At 31.2% G+C, this 12,631-nt stretch overlaps 1 protein-coding gene across 2 annotated transcripts in view; it reads right to left on the bottom strand.

Moving 5' to 3' along the window:
- The window catches only part of LOC114332311 (cilia- and flagella-associated protein 36), a 41,910-nt gene that overhangs the window by 22,956 nt on the left and 6,323 nt on the right, over window positions 1-12,631 (bottom strand). For both annotated transcript variants that reach the window (XM_050652630.1, XM_050652631.1), the window contains exons 2-4: window positions 2,440-2,504; window positions 1,301-1,405; window positions 195-424 (exon numbers count right to left, since the gene is read on the bottom strand). In XM_050652630.1, the coding sequence (XP_050508587.1) occupies window positions 195-424; window positions 1,301-1,405; window positions 2,440-2,504 (400 nt within the window). The remainder of the gene's footprint in view (window positions 1-194; window positions 425-1,300; window positions 1,406-2,439; window positions 2,505-12,631) is intronic.

Below are 12,631 nucleotides of genomic sequence, written 5' to 3'. Positions count from 1 at the left end.
CGTAAATTGGTTGGGTGGTGATTGTTAATGGGGGTTGTCGGGGTAACACAAGATGCCGAGAAGATCGGAGTCGGCAACTGGAAAATGCAAGCAAGGGACAGAACAGAATGGCGTAGAAAGCTTGAGAAGGTCGAGGCCCTCTAAGGGTAGTAGCACCAATATGATGATGATGATGATGATTGTTAATTACTTACTTAGATACTTCCTCCATTACGTTATGTTCCAGATCTACAGATTTTTCTATTGTAACTGGTATTTCTTGGACGTTTTCTGTTTTGCTCGTAGGAATAAAGGACTGAGGGGTTCTACCACACTTTCTTTCTATCAGTTCTAAGGCTTGAAGTTGTAATTCGACGTTTCGTTGAGCCATCATCTTTTTAAACATATCATAATCGTTTGCCGCCCAAACTTGTTCAAAAGAATTCTGCAAAGTCAGTTATAATAATAATTTACTATAGTTAAATCCATCGTCGAAATTTTTAAGAACTCTGAGAACTCTAACAAAAATTTCGATATTATTTTAAAATTAATGTCATTATTAAAAATTGAAGCGAACTATTAAACTCAGTTTTTTGTGCTCTTTTTTTAATGTTCAAACGGATTTTGAATACACAGGGTGTTGTTTCAAGGTCACAATTACTTTATATTTTTTTGTTAAACCAGACCTTGATTTTTCTTGTGATTAGCAAGTGGGTCGTTCAAATGTTGTAAATAAGTATATTATTTTTAAAATGAATATGTATATTCATTAACTTTAATAATTTATTATTAAAAGTTAATAATACCTGTTTTTTAATCTCAGAGTTATTGAAAATTTCAATGTAATTTAAAATTAAAGTCATTGAATTGTGTGGCCAAAAAATTTAAGAAAAACCGTTAAATTTAGTTTTTTGTGCTATTTTCAAATATGCAAACGGATTTAGAAAATTTCAGTACATGATGTTGTTTCAATGTTACAATAACTTTATTTGTTTTTGGTAATCCGGACCTGGATTTTTCTTGTTATTAGTAGTTGGTAGTGATTGGGTGGCTTGAGTCCTATAAATGAGACATTATGAGTACCTACCAAATATCAAAAATATATACAAGATGGGTCTAAAGTTATGGATCTAGAAAGAAATGGATCTAGAAATCGATAAAATACCCTGTAACTTGCTTATAAAAATCGGTGGGGAAATAAATGTAGTATATCTAGAACCGCCTCACTGACCTCTATTGACCATTTAAGTATTTCCATTTTCAAATGAAACACCCTGTATAAGTTCTTAAATTAGTATAAATAATTATTTAATTAATTTACCGGATCAAATGCAACGTGGTATTTTTTGCTTTCTTTACAAGCATTCTCAAACTGTTCGCTAGTGATTCCAATGTCTTCCATAAACGTCCCAAGCATAAAATCTACCTAAAAGAGGTTTGGAATAATTATATATTTCCCATTTGGAAAAGATTCATGACTAAAGTCCGGATTATAAGCATGACAGAAAGGTCAAAATAAGCACTTATATAAGCAAAAAATGTCGCAAAAATAAGCAAAGTTTTTATGAAATAAGCAAGGTTCAAGTAAAAAAAATAAGTAAGTAAACATGGATATACTGATATAAATATGAATAAAGGACATTAACATTACATTACATTTATTTTTAATTACTTATCGTATTATTAACAATAAATAAAAAATTACAAAAGTTTAAATTAACAACAATATAATAAAAAAAAATCAAAAATAATTAACATATTAATATATTTTTTATTCATGGCCATTAGCATAAAAACAATTAAAAATGTTTTTCAAAATTTTCTTGTAAAAAGCTATGTCTTCTATCTGTATACATATATATTTATACGTAGAAATAGTTCTTTCAACATCTACAGATGTGATTGGTGCGTATTTAAATTTAGACAAATGTACTGATAATGAAAAGTATTTTACAACAATATAATAAATTTGGGCTGTCCGCAGACAAATATTAGTTTATTACATGGACAGGTATAACCATACTGGTATAACGATGAATGTTCCCGTTTATCTCCTAAGCCTAACGGATTAAAATTCTTATGGTTTACTCTTACTGAATTATTAGAGTTGTATAGCTCTGTACATTTCATAGAATTTTGCCTAAGACAGGAAGTACAATATACACGACATTTAACTCTAGTTCATCATCAGAAGTAAAATAAACAAAGATAAGCAACATATTTTTAAAATAAGCATTTTTACTAAAAATCCTAATTATAAGCAAAAAAAGCAAAATGCTTATAATCCGGACTTTATTCATAACAAACTGTCAAAATCACAATTACCAATAGGCTAAAATTTTTTGTAAAATCTGTAAAAAAATACAGTCGAAACGAGTTTTTTCAAAAGGATCAATATGCAAGTTAAAATAGTTTTTTGTTGAATAAATTTATAGATCTAAGTCATTCAAGTTGACTTACCAGGTTCTTAAATTCTTCAAAAATTTTTTGGTGTTCCTCATTATCTTCAGCGCTAGGTTCAAAAACTAAAAAAAATATGAATGTACACATAAGTACTGGGGCTCTCAGAGAAGAAGACGAAAGCCCAGAGCGAGGTTCCCTGATAACATCGTTGAAGACATGATAAATATGGAAATACGTGTTTACCACTAATTTTAGATTAAATACCACTAATTTTAGTTTCGTTAAGAAATGATAATAGTTATTATCAGTAGTAATTGCCCGAGAGCTCTAAAATTATTGATTTGTTTCCAGAGTGACACTTTGACAGTTTTAATTTCACGAGCCGAAAGGGGAGTGAAATCATGTCAAAGTGGCACGAGGGCAACAAGCCGATAATAATTTTAGAGATCAAGAGTAATTAGCTGAGATTATTTCATGAATAAAACTGTCTTTTTAAATTATTTTAACTAATATTTTATTGATATCTTCACCTGAATATTTGCTCAACATGTTTTCTTGGTGTTCTCTGTGACAAGTTGTAAAACATTAATTGTCATTAATGTCACTAAATATGTTCATTTTTGCATAGTAACGAAGGGCATCTGACGTGTACGTATAATGCTTGACGACGGGATATTATCAAAAATGATCACTTTAATTTTTATTTCTGTAGCTTTCTATTGGTCAGAATCTCCTATGTATAAAATAATCGTCATAATTTCATAAAATTTGTATATTGTCATTTATTTATTTTGAAAACATTCTAAAAATATTGAAAAAATTAATACGACTATACATGCTGATTGATTAGTAGGGTAAAGCTCAATAGCTCCGCTATAGAGTTAGAATGTTACAGGGTGTTCGATAACACAATGGCAGACCAAACTTATGTTTTTTTTTAATGGAACACCCTATATTTTATTTTAAATTCGAAATCCTGTTAACTTCTCCATCACAAAAATATAAGGGTTTGTTATGTTATACAGTGTATTTACAAAGTTATAACCAATTTTATATGAAGATCGTAACAAGTTCAACACCCTGTATAAATAAAAATAAGCAAAACAACAATGGTTTAGTAATGCCATATTTTTTAACGTATTGTCAAAATTTTCAAGAATGGTCGACATTGCTAATTTTCTTTATATCAAATACAGGGTGAGTCAAAACGCAAGTACATTATTTTCTCAGTAATTTTAAATGGAACACCCTGTATTTTATATCACTATTGAAAAGTACCTTTACCGTACTTTAATTTTTAGATAACATTCCAGTAGACCAGTAGCGTGGCCACCCAAATCACCAGAATTTAATAAACTGGACTGATTTTTTTGGGGTTACGTTAATAATGAAGTTTATAAAATACCTCCAACAACAAGGGATGAGATGAAAAATAGAATACAAAGTGTATTTTAATGTGTTAATTTACAAATGCTACGTTTTTAGGCGTACATAAATGTGTTAGGAGATAATTTTGTACACCTTATGTAATTAAATATTAAAAATATTTTATTAAAAGTAGCTTCTAATTTTTTAAAACATTTTTTTGCAAAATGTATTACTGATAAATTATGTTTCGTTCTTTATTTGTTACATTGTTACATTTACATACAAAAGTAGTGTTTATAATTGTCTTCACAAAATATTGTATTTTGTGTTTGTGTGTTTTGTTGTAAAATTTATTACTAATTTTCTTTGTTTATTTGTTGCATTTACATAAAAAGATAGCTTTTAATTGTTTCAAAAATGTTGCATGTAGTGGTTGTGTTTTTGTTTGTAAAATGTATTACTAATAAATTATTTTTATTTCTTTATTTGCTACAGTGTTACATTGATTACCGGATTGATAATCGGTAATCTTCAATTGTCAATTCAGTCATGGCTTACTTAAAATTTAGATAAATTTAAACACCTAAAATAATTTGCTCTGAAAAATGAAAATATCTCGAAAACTAATAAATTTGGGCATAGGGAATGTTATATAAAAATTAAAGTACGTTAATGTTACTTTTCAATAATGATATAAAATACTGGTTGTTCCATTTAACATTACTGAGAAAATAATGTACTTGCGTTTTGACTCACCCTGTATTTGATATAAAGAAAATTAGCAATATCAATAATTCTTAAAAAATTTGAAAATAAATAAAAAAATATGGCATTAATAGACCATTGCTGTTGTGCTTATTTTTATTTATACAGGGAGTTGAACTTGTTACGATTTTCATACAAAATTGGTTATAACTTTGTAAATACCCTGTATACCATTACAAACCTTTATATTTTTGTGATAGAGAAGTTAACAGGATTTTGAATATAAAATAAAATATAGGGTGTTCCATTAAAAAAAAAACATAAGTCTGCCACTGTGTTATCGAACACCCTGTAACATTCTAACTAATTTTGTAATGTGAAGCTCAAAGGTGGCTAAAATTTTTGTTATTAACTTTTATTGCTATCTATTACTCTAGCGGAGCTATTGAGCCCTATTAATCAATCACCCTGTATTATAAATTCCCTTTTCCTATCAATTGGAAATAAAAGCAACAAAATGACAAAAATGTAATCACAATATTATACAGCCAAAATTTTGTTAATTTTAATATCTAAAGTAAATTAAAATATCTTAAATATTTTATTTTAAAGAACTTTTTGGTAGAGAATAGTACTCCAGGAAAATAAGGTTTTTGTCGGGTCACTTAAGCAGCCAGGTTGCAAATGGGTTTTTTGGGTACTATATACCTAATACATTATACATACAAAAATGTCCGTCATAGTTCGGACGAGAATTTTAGTTATTAACAAATAAGGGTCAAAAATGGCAGTTTTTTCGTTTAAATCGCTACAGGTAAAAATAGGATAATTAAATATCTTATTTATAGTATTCTTCTTTTAGTAGATCAGCCAATGTTTAAAACGGCAGTTTTTTATTTTGGTCCGATCATTTGTTGCTTCGAAAATTGCAAAATAAAACTAAAATTTTGAAAATAAAAAATTTGCTATAACTTTCGCGAAAGTGACCTTACGATTTTTATATTTCACAAAAAGTTGAGTCAAAGAGTCTGTATACTGCACAAAAAATTATAAGACGATTCGTCAATTAGTTTAAATTTTATTCAATTTGTTTATCCCAAAGAGCTTTTTTTTGTAAAGTTATTGTTCAAAAAATAATAATTATATAGAAATTCTGTGAAAACCACATGAAAGAACAATAGTCTTGTTTTCAAATTATTGAAGAAAATCATTAAAAAGTAATGTTTGTCACTACGAAAACATTTTACTAAAGTATAGTCATTTTTGGCTTGAAAACAATTTGAATAGCTTTGTTAATATTGACTGTAGAGTAAATTTACCTTGGAATTTCAAAAGCTGGTATTTTTACACAAATTTTCAAAAAATAACTTTTCGCCTATGTTAATTACGGTCAAAGTTAGCCACTTTTATTATTTAATTCACAGTTACTTCATTATACATAAAATTCTCCTGTAACAGTGTTAGTTTCCATACTACTCCGAAACGGCTTGTCCGATTTTTATGAAATTTTACAAGTGTATCCTATGGGACTGAGAATAGGTTTTAATCTATTTTTCATATCTATAAGTAATAAGGGGGGTTGCCCCCCTGACATTTTTTTTATTTTTTTGGACAAAATTGTCTATCTTAATTTTATATGATGTAGGATTAAAAAATACATACAACCCTTAATTTACACTTTTCCATCACCAACCCCTATTTGTTAATACCCATCTATATATTTACATCTATAAAATTCTCCTGTCACAGTGTTAGTTGTCATACTCCTCCGAGACCGCTTGCCCGATTTTTATGAAATTATATATGTATATTCGGTAGGTCTTAGAATCGGTCGTAATCTATTTTTCATATCCCTGAGTGATAAGGGGAACTCCCCCTAACATTTTGAAATGTTAGGTGGGGATTTACGTACATAACGTACTCTACAAGACTACGAGTACATACAATTTAAAAAAATTATGATCAAAATCCATCAACAAGCTCTGCAGATATTAATCGCAGCATATGTTTGAAGAATCAGTTTCATTTTTTGAATGCGCGGATTTTAATAATTCATTTCCACCGACCACAAATCGATTTCGTTAGAACGTTATTTTTAAAGCTTTATTAACAACTCTGTTGAAGTTTAAAGTTTACTCAAACTTTTACACATAAACTATATACCTTCAACTTCGAAATGGCGCTAGTTGGGTTGCTTAATTGTTATAAACAAAGTAGCTGTCAATTAAATAATAAAAGTGGCTAACTTTGACTGTAATTAACCTAGGCAAAAAGTGTTTTTTTTAAATTCGTATAAAAATACCAGCTTTTCAAATCCCAAAGTAGTTTTAATGTACAGTCAATATTAACAAAGTTATTTAAATTGTTTATGAACTAAAAATAACCCTACTTTAGTAAAATGTTTTCGGAATGTTAAAAATGACTTTTTAATGATTTTTTTAAATACTTTGAAATCATGACTTTTCTTCTTTCATGTGGTTTTCACAGAATTGCTATTACATTACTATTTTCTGAACAATATTATTGCGAAAAAAAGCTCATTGGGATAAACAAATTGAATAAAATTTAAACTAATTGACGAATCGTCTTAAAATTTTTTGTGCATTATATGGACTATTTGTTTCAACTTTTCGTGCAATATGAAAGTCTTACGGTCATTTTCACAAAAGTTATAGCAATTTTTTTATCTTCGAAATTTTAGTTTTATTTTGCAATTTCTGAAGCAACAAATGATCGAACCGAAATTCAAAAACTGCCATTTTAAACCTTGGCTCATCTACTACGAGAATAATAGTATAAATAAGATATTTAATTACCCTATTTTTACAAGTAGCGATTTAAACGAAAAAACTGCCATTTTTGACACTTATTTGTTAATAACTAAATTTCTCGTTCGAACTGTGACGGGCATTTTTGTATGTATAATGTATTAGGTATATAGTACCCAAAAAACCCATTTGCAACCTGGCTGCTCAAGTGTCCCGAACATGGTATATTTTTGCCTTATTTCCTTGGAGTATAGAGTCGAATTTCAAGAACGTAGAAACCAAAAGCAGGATAGAATTTCAATAGTCGGCTCGCCAATAAGATTAACAACAGAGGAAATTAAAAATGTATGTAAACAGCTGAAGAGGAACAAAACAGCCGGACCAGGGGATATACCGGAGAATTGTTTAAGTATGGAACGAAAAAATTGTACGAATATATTCGACAACTATTTCAATAATGAATAAACACAAGCGAAATCCCTATGGAATGGAAGATAATATCATACCACCAGTGGCGTAGCTGGCGTGGGTGACACCCGGGGCGGTAATCGATGGTGTCACCCCAAATTGTAAAAATAAAGATTGTTAAAATCAACGAAAATCCGATAAACGTATGTTTTTAATAATGAAAAAATTAAGAATTATAGTTAACGAAACTGCAGGAAATAGTATATCCTCATCATCATCATCATCTAGCCGTTATCGTCCACTGCTGAACATAGGCCTCCTCTAAGTTTCTCCATGTCTCCCTATCTTGAAATGCCACTATCTAGTTTGCGGCAGTTCTATATAACAGTTTATTTACTTTTTTGCTTTACACTATGTGAATGAATTAAAATATTTTGTTTTAGCTTTACTAGCGACAAACTCTGAAATCACATTTTCTATATTTATGTTTTGTGTTGCTTCATGTTCGATAATTAATAAACCGAGGTTATTTATCCTTGTTATGACGTCACTGTTTCTCGCAAGTAATTCTTGATTGATTTTAGCTTCCCAAAACTTCTCTCACAGGAAGCAACCGGTACAAAAATGGTCATAAACAATTTTAAGTCGACCATTAAGTTTGGGAGAGATTCTATGAAATCCAATTCCACAATGAATTTTAAAAAGTCTACAGCTAACCATTTAGATGCTGTAATATTGGCCGCTGGTAAAAGTCTTCTGAGCCTTGTTATTTCTAGCAGGAGGTCTTCTTATGATACCTCTTCATGGTAAAAGTCACAAAATGTTGAAACAGCTAATTTCAACTGTTCACTGTTCGTGGAAAAGCAAAATGTGTGTCTGCACAGCCTCCGAACAATGAAGCCATATGAATAGACTAATCGGATTTAGAGTTCAACATTCAATATATCAAAACATTCCAACATATTTTTTTGAAGTTCGGCTTGAAGTGTAAAGCAGGCCACACACTGAATCGGCATAGAGCGTCGAACGTTCTTAGGCGGTGCGCGGTGGCTTATTTATTTCCATGTGTAGCAAAATCTGCCGATTGCTCTTAGCCGAGCCGATCGCTCTATGCCAACGGCGGATCCAGCAACCTGGCAAGGTGGGGGCAATGGAATAAAAATTTTCTCGTCACTGGCGTAGGCAGGACTCTTTTTCGGAATGGGCTATCACTTTCTTTTCTTCATGTTCCATATCTTTTCAGAACGTTGGTTAGCATCATAGCTATCTTAATTTTTAATTTTATTCATTGCCACCCTAAATGAACCACGAAGTGCTTCTTCGTCCTGGACTGCGTTTGCCTTATATTTTCACTTGCATATTTTGTAGCAACCTATATTTGGGGCCTCTTATTACGTCCGAAATACTCCAGCATTCTCTTGTTGATGCCTTTTATAATCGTAGAGGTCTTGCTGAAACGTTCTAGTATTGTGGAGTTTCGAATCTTCTCCACCCAAGAAACTCTTAAAATTCTTCTATAGCACCACATCTCGAAAGCCTCAAGGAGATTTAGATCGATTTTATTCACAGTATACAGTAAGACCAAGAACACATACTTCGCTTTTAGGAGCGAAGTAGGCTCATCCTTAATGCTAATTTTAGATCTCTCTTACATAATACTTTGGACATCCTTCTAAAAGCGGCTTTTATTCGGAGGGTTTTTAGTAAATGATCAAATAGATTTAACTAACTCTGCTTTGTTAAATATACTTAATTAAAATGGACATACATCCAAAGTTTGTAAATTTATTTAAAGTTACCTTAATAACATTTAATAATTATTTTCTAAAAGATCGTAAAACTTGTAATTTGGTAAAGTTTATCAGTAGTACCATAAAAACCAACTATATTTGTCATTAAATCACTATTAGACGAAAACGCAGTATCGCTCGAAATATATCACATAAATAAATCACACAAATGTATTAATAATATTTTCTATACTTATTAATTTTAAATAAAAATGAACATGGAGTAAAACTAGACATAACAATCGATTATGACTCCTTTTGTTTATAAGCCAAGTTTTAAGGCGTTTGAAATCAGAAAACGGTCGTTAATTTTATATAATCAATTTTATTTAATTTCTATATTAATTTTAAATCAAGATGAACATGGAGTAAAGATAGACCTAACAGTAACAATCGATCCTGACTCATTTTGTTTCTAAGCCAAGTTTTAAGGCGTTTAAAAGCAGAAAACGATGGTTCTGCACGTGATGTACTAAAAGGCGAAGTAGGCAATATTATTTTTAATATCTAGTATTTTACAATGTGAAAACACATCATCGCAAAATTTAAAGCTTTGCATGACTGAATTTTTACTGTTTGTACTTCAGATCTTAAAATAGCCTCAGATGAGAATGACATTTTTTGAAACGAAACTGACTCATTAATCAAATTTTTTTTTGGCGAAACACATTTCTAAGAACTAGTGTTTGGATTTTTAATTCTATTCAAAAAATTTTCCCAACCCAAAATGGTGGATGTGTGAATTATTCGTAAGGGGATTTCTCCACATTCTCTATTTCATTTGATTGATATCGTACGAGTGGTCGTTAAACCAATAACTTCTCACCTTTTGTTTTAAACATATGTTTTACTTCAAGTAATTAGGGAATTAAAACTTGAGACTGTCATTTTCAGATTTGGCGTAGATCTACGCTTCTGCTATGTCTTGGTCTCGAATGTTGTTTTTGAGTGGAATGTGTCTAAGGATATTCAACCTCTCATCCTTACCGATGAGCCCAGAGAGGTTGAAGAGGGCGAAACACATTTCTAAGAACTAGTATTTGGATTTTTAATTCTATTCAAAAAATTTTCCCAACCCAAAATGGTGGATGTGTGAATTATTCGTAAGGGGATTTCTCCACATTCTCTATTTCATTTGATTGATATCGTACGAGTGGTCGTTAAACCAATAACTTCTCACCTTTTGACTCATTAATTTGCCACAAAGAAGAAACAAATTACTATTGATATCTGGTCCTGGCATTAGATGGCAATAAACAGATTTATTGTGAGAATTTTTCATTTATTATGTTCTGAAGACTTTTAATAATCTTCGATTCCAAGGAATTCTGTGGTATGTTTCAGTTATCAACAGGACATAAAACTCACTATTATTTTTAATCGTAATTATCTCTTTCTTAAAAAATCTGTCAGTAGACACCAGACGAGGTCTCAAGGAGGGGGCAATTGATCCTATTGACCCCCCCTTGGATCCGCGCCTGCTCTATGCCGATTCAGTGCGTGGCCTGCTTTAGTCCTATATCGGTAGCTAACTCACCATCCATTCGTTTTCTACGCCGAATTAGTTTTTAGGTGAAAATGTCGTCGTCCTCATATTTTGTCGTTTCAAAATCTATGTATTTGCTTCATTTATAATATATGATTACGTTTTTCTTTAATATAAAGACGAAGTGCCTCTATTTTGGTCGCTGATTTATCAACAGTTATGCCTTTAATTACACAAAGCGGGCATAAGCTTATGTGCAGCACCTCTGGTGTATAAATTTTCTTGTAGATGAGAGAATTCCTCAATTGAAGCAACAACACAATAAAAATGTTCTGCCAATACTTTAACTGCAGCCAGCATAGTGTGCAGTGACTGAGAACTCCAACGCGTTGTGGAAAGTCGCTTAACAGATGTTTTGCTGTGTTTAATAATCACTTCCTAGCAGCTAATGGAAACACATACAAAAATTAAAAATTGCTTCTACAGTTCTGAAAAAGTTACACAAGATGTGTTTTGTGCAAAAGAGTGCTGGTCACATAAATTAATTAAATGATCAATAGATCCGACGAAAATGACCTTTTTGATTTTTGCTTTAATAATAGCTTGTATTCCTCCATGTACGCCGCTCATAACAGCTGCATTATCATATCCCTGTGAACGGCACTGCATAATATTTCTACACCATCAATTTCAAGATTCTTGAGAATTTCGTTACTTAGATCAACTTAGATTAACTTTAGATTCCTTTTAACAGAAAAAATCCAAGAAATGACTATTTGGCCTCGACTTCTCTCGGTTTCTTGTGTTCACAAAATAATATCGAACTTTAGATTTATATTGTTACGTGAGTAAAGTCACAAATTAACGATTCATTCTTTTGTGATGCGGGCCGCCCCCCGCCCCACCCTAGCTACGCCACTGCATACCACAGTACCTACTATACATCAAAAGGGCGATAAAAATAATTGTGAAAATTACCGAGGAATAGCTGTAACCGGATCTATGAGTCGAATGGAAAGGTTTTAAAGAGTCGAATCGAGAGAGAATACTTAGATTCTGAAGCAGAAGAACAAGCAGGATTTCGTACGGGTCGATCCACTATTGACCACATTTTCTCCTTAACCCAGATAATAGAAAAAAAGATGGCCGGAATCAAGAAATTCATAATGTTGTTCGTCGACCTACGTAAAGCCTATGACAGCGTTCCACTGAAGAAGCTGTGGTAATCAATGGAAAGCACGAATATTAATATAGAATTAATAAAAGCCGACATAGGGCTATACAAATCCACCAATAACAAAAATAAAAACAGGGACACAAATAACAACAGAATTTATAAAATCAAAAGGATTAAAGCAAGGATGTTGCCTATCCCCCACTTTATTTACCTAAAATATACCTCGAAAGTGCTTTAAAAAGATGGAAACAAAAATGTAGAACAATGGGGATATCCGAATACCACACACCAACACTATCCCAGCAAACAGACCGACGTGTTAATTACGTGAATTTTGGGTACATTTGTTACCAATATACGTAAATTGCTTACGTGAATTTCACGTGAAAATTTGGTTGGAATGTCACATTGAAAATACGTCTTTAAATTACGTGAATAACTCGTCTTCAATAGACGTGTTATTTACCTTAAATAGCAATAAAATGTTTCGGGAAATTCACGTTGCAAATACTTGTTGATTAACGTATCTTTTAGGGAATGTATATTA

Source organism: Diabrotica virgifera, chromosome 6, assembly GCF_917563875.1.
Source record: "Diabrotica virgifera virgifera chromosome 6, PGI_DIABVI_V3a".
In the NCBI taxonomy this organism is placed as follows: domain Eukaryota; kingdom Metazoa; phylum Arthropoda; class Insecta; order Coleoptera; family Chrysomelidae; genus Diabrotica; species Diabrotica virgifera.
This window is presented reverse-complemented; position numbering and strand designations above follow the sequence as displayed.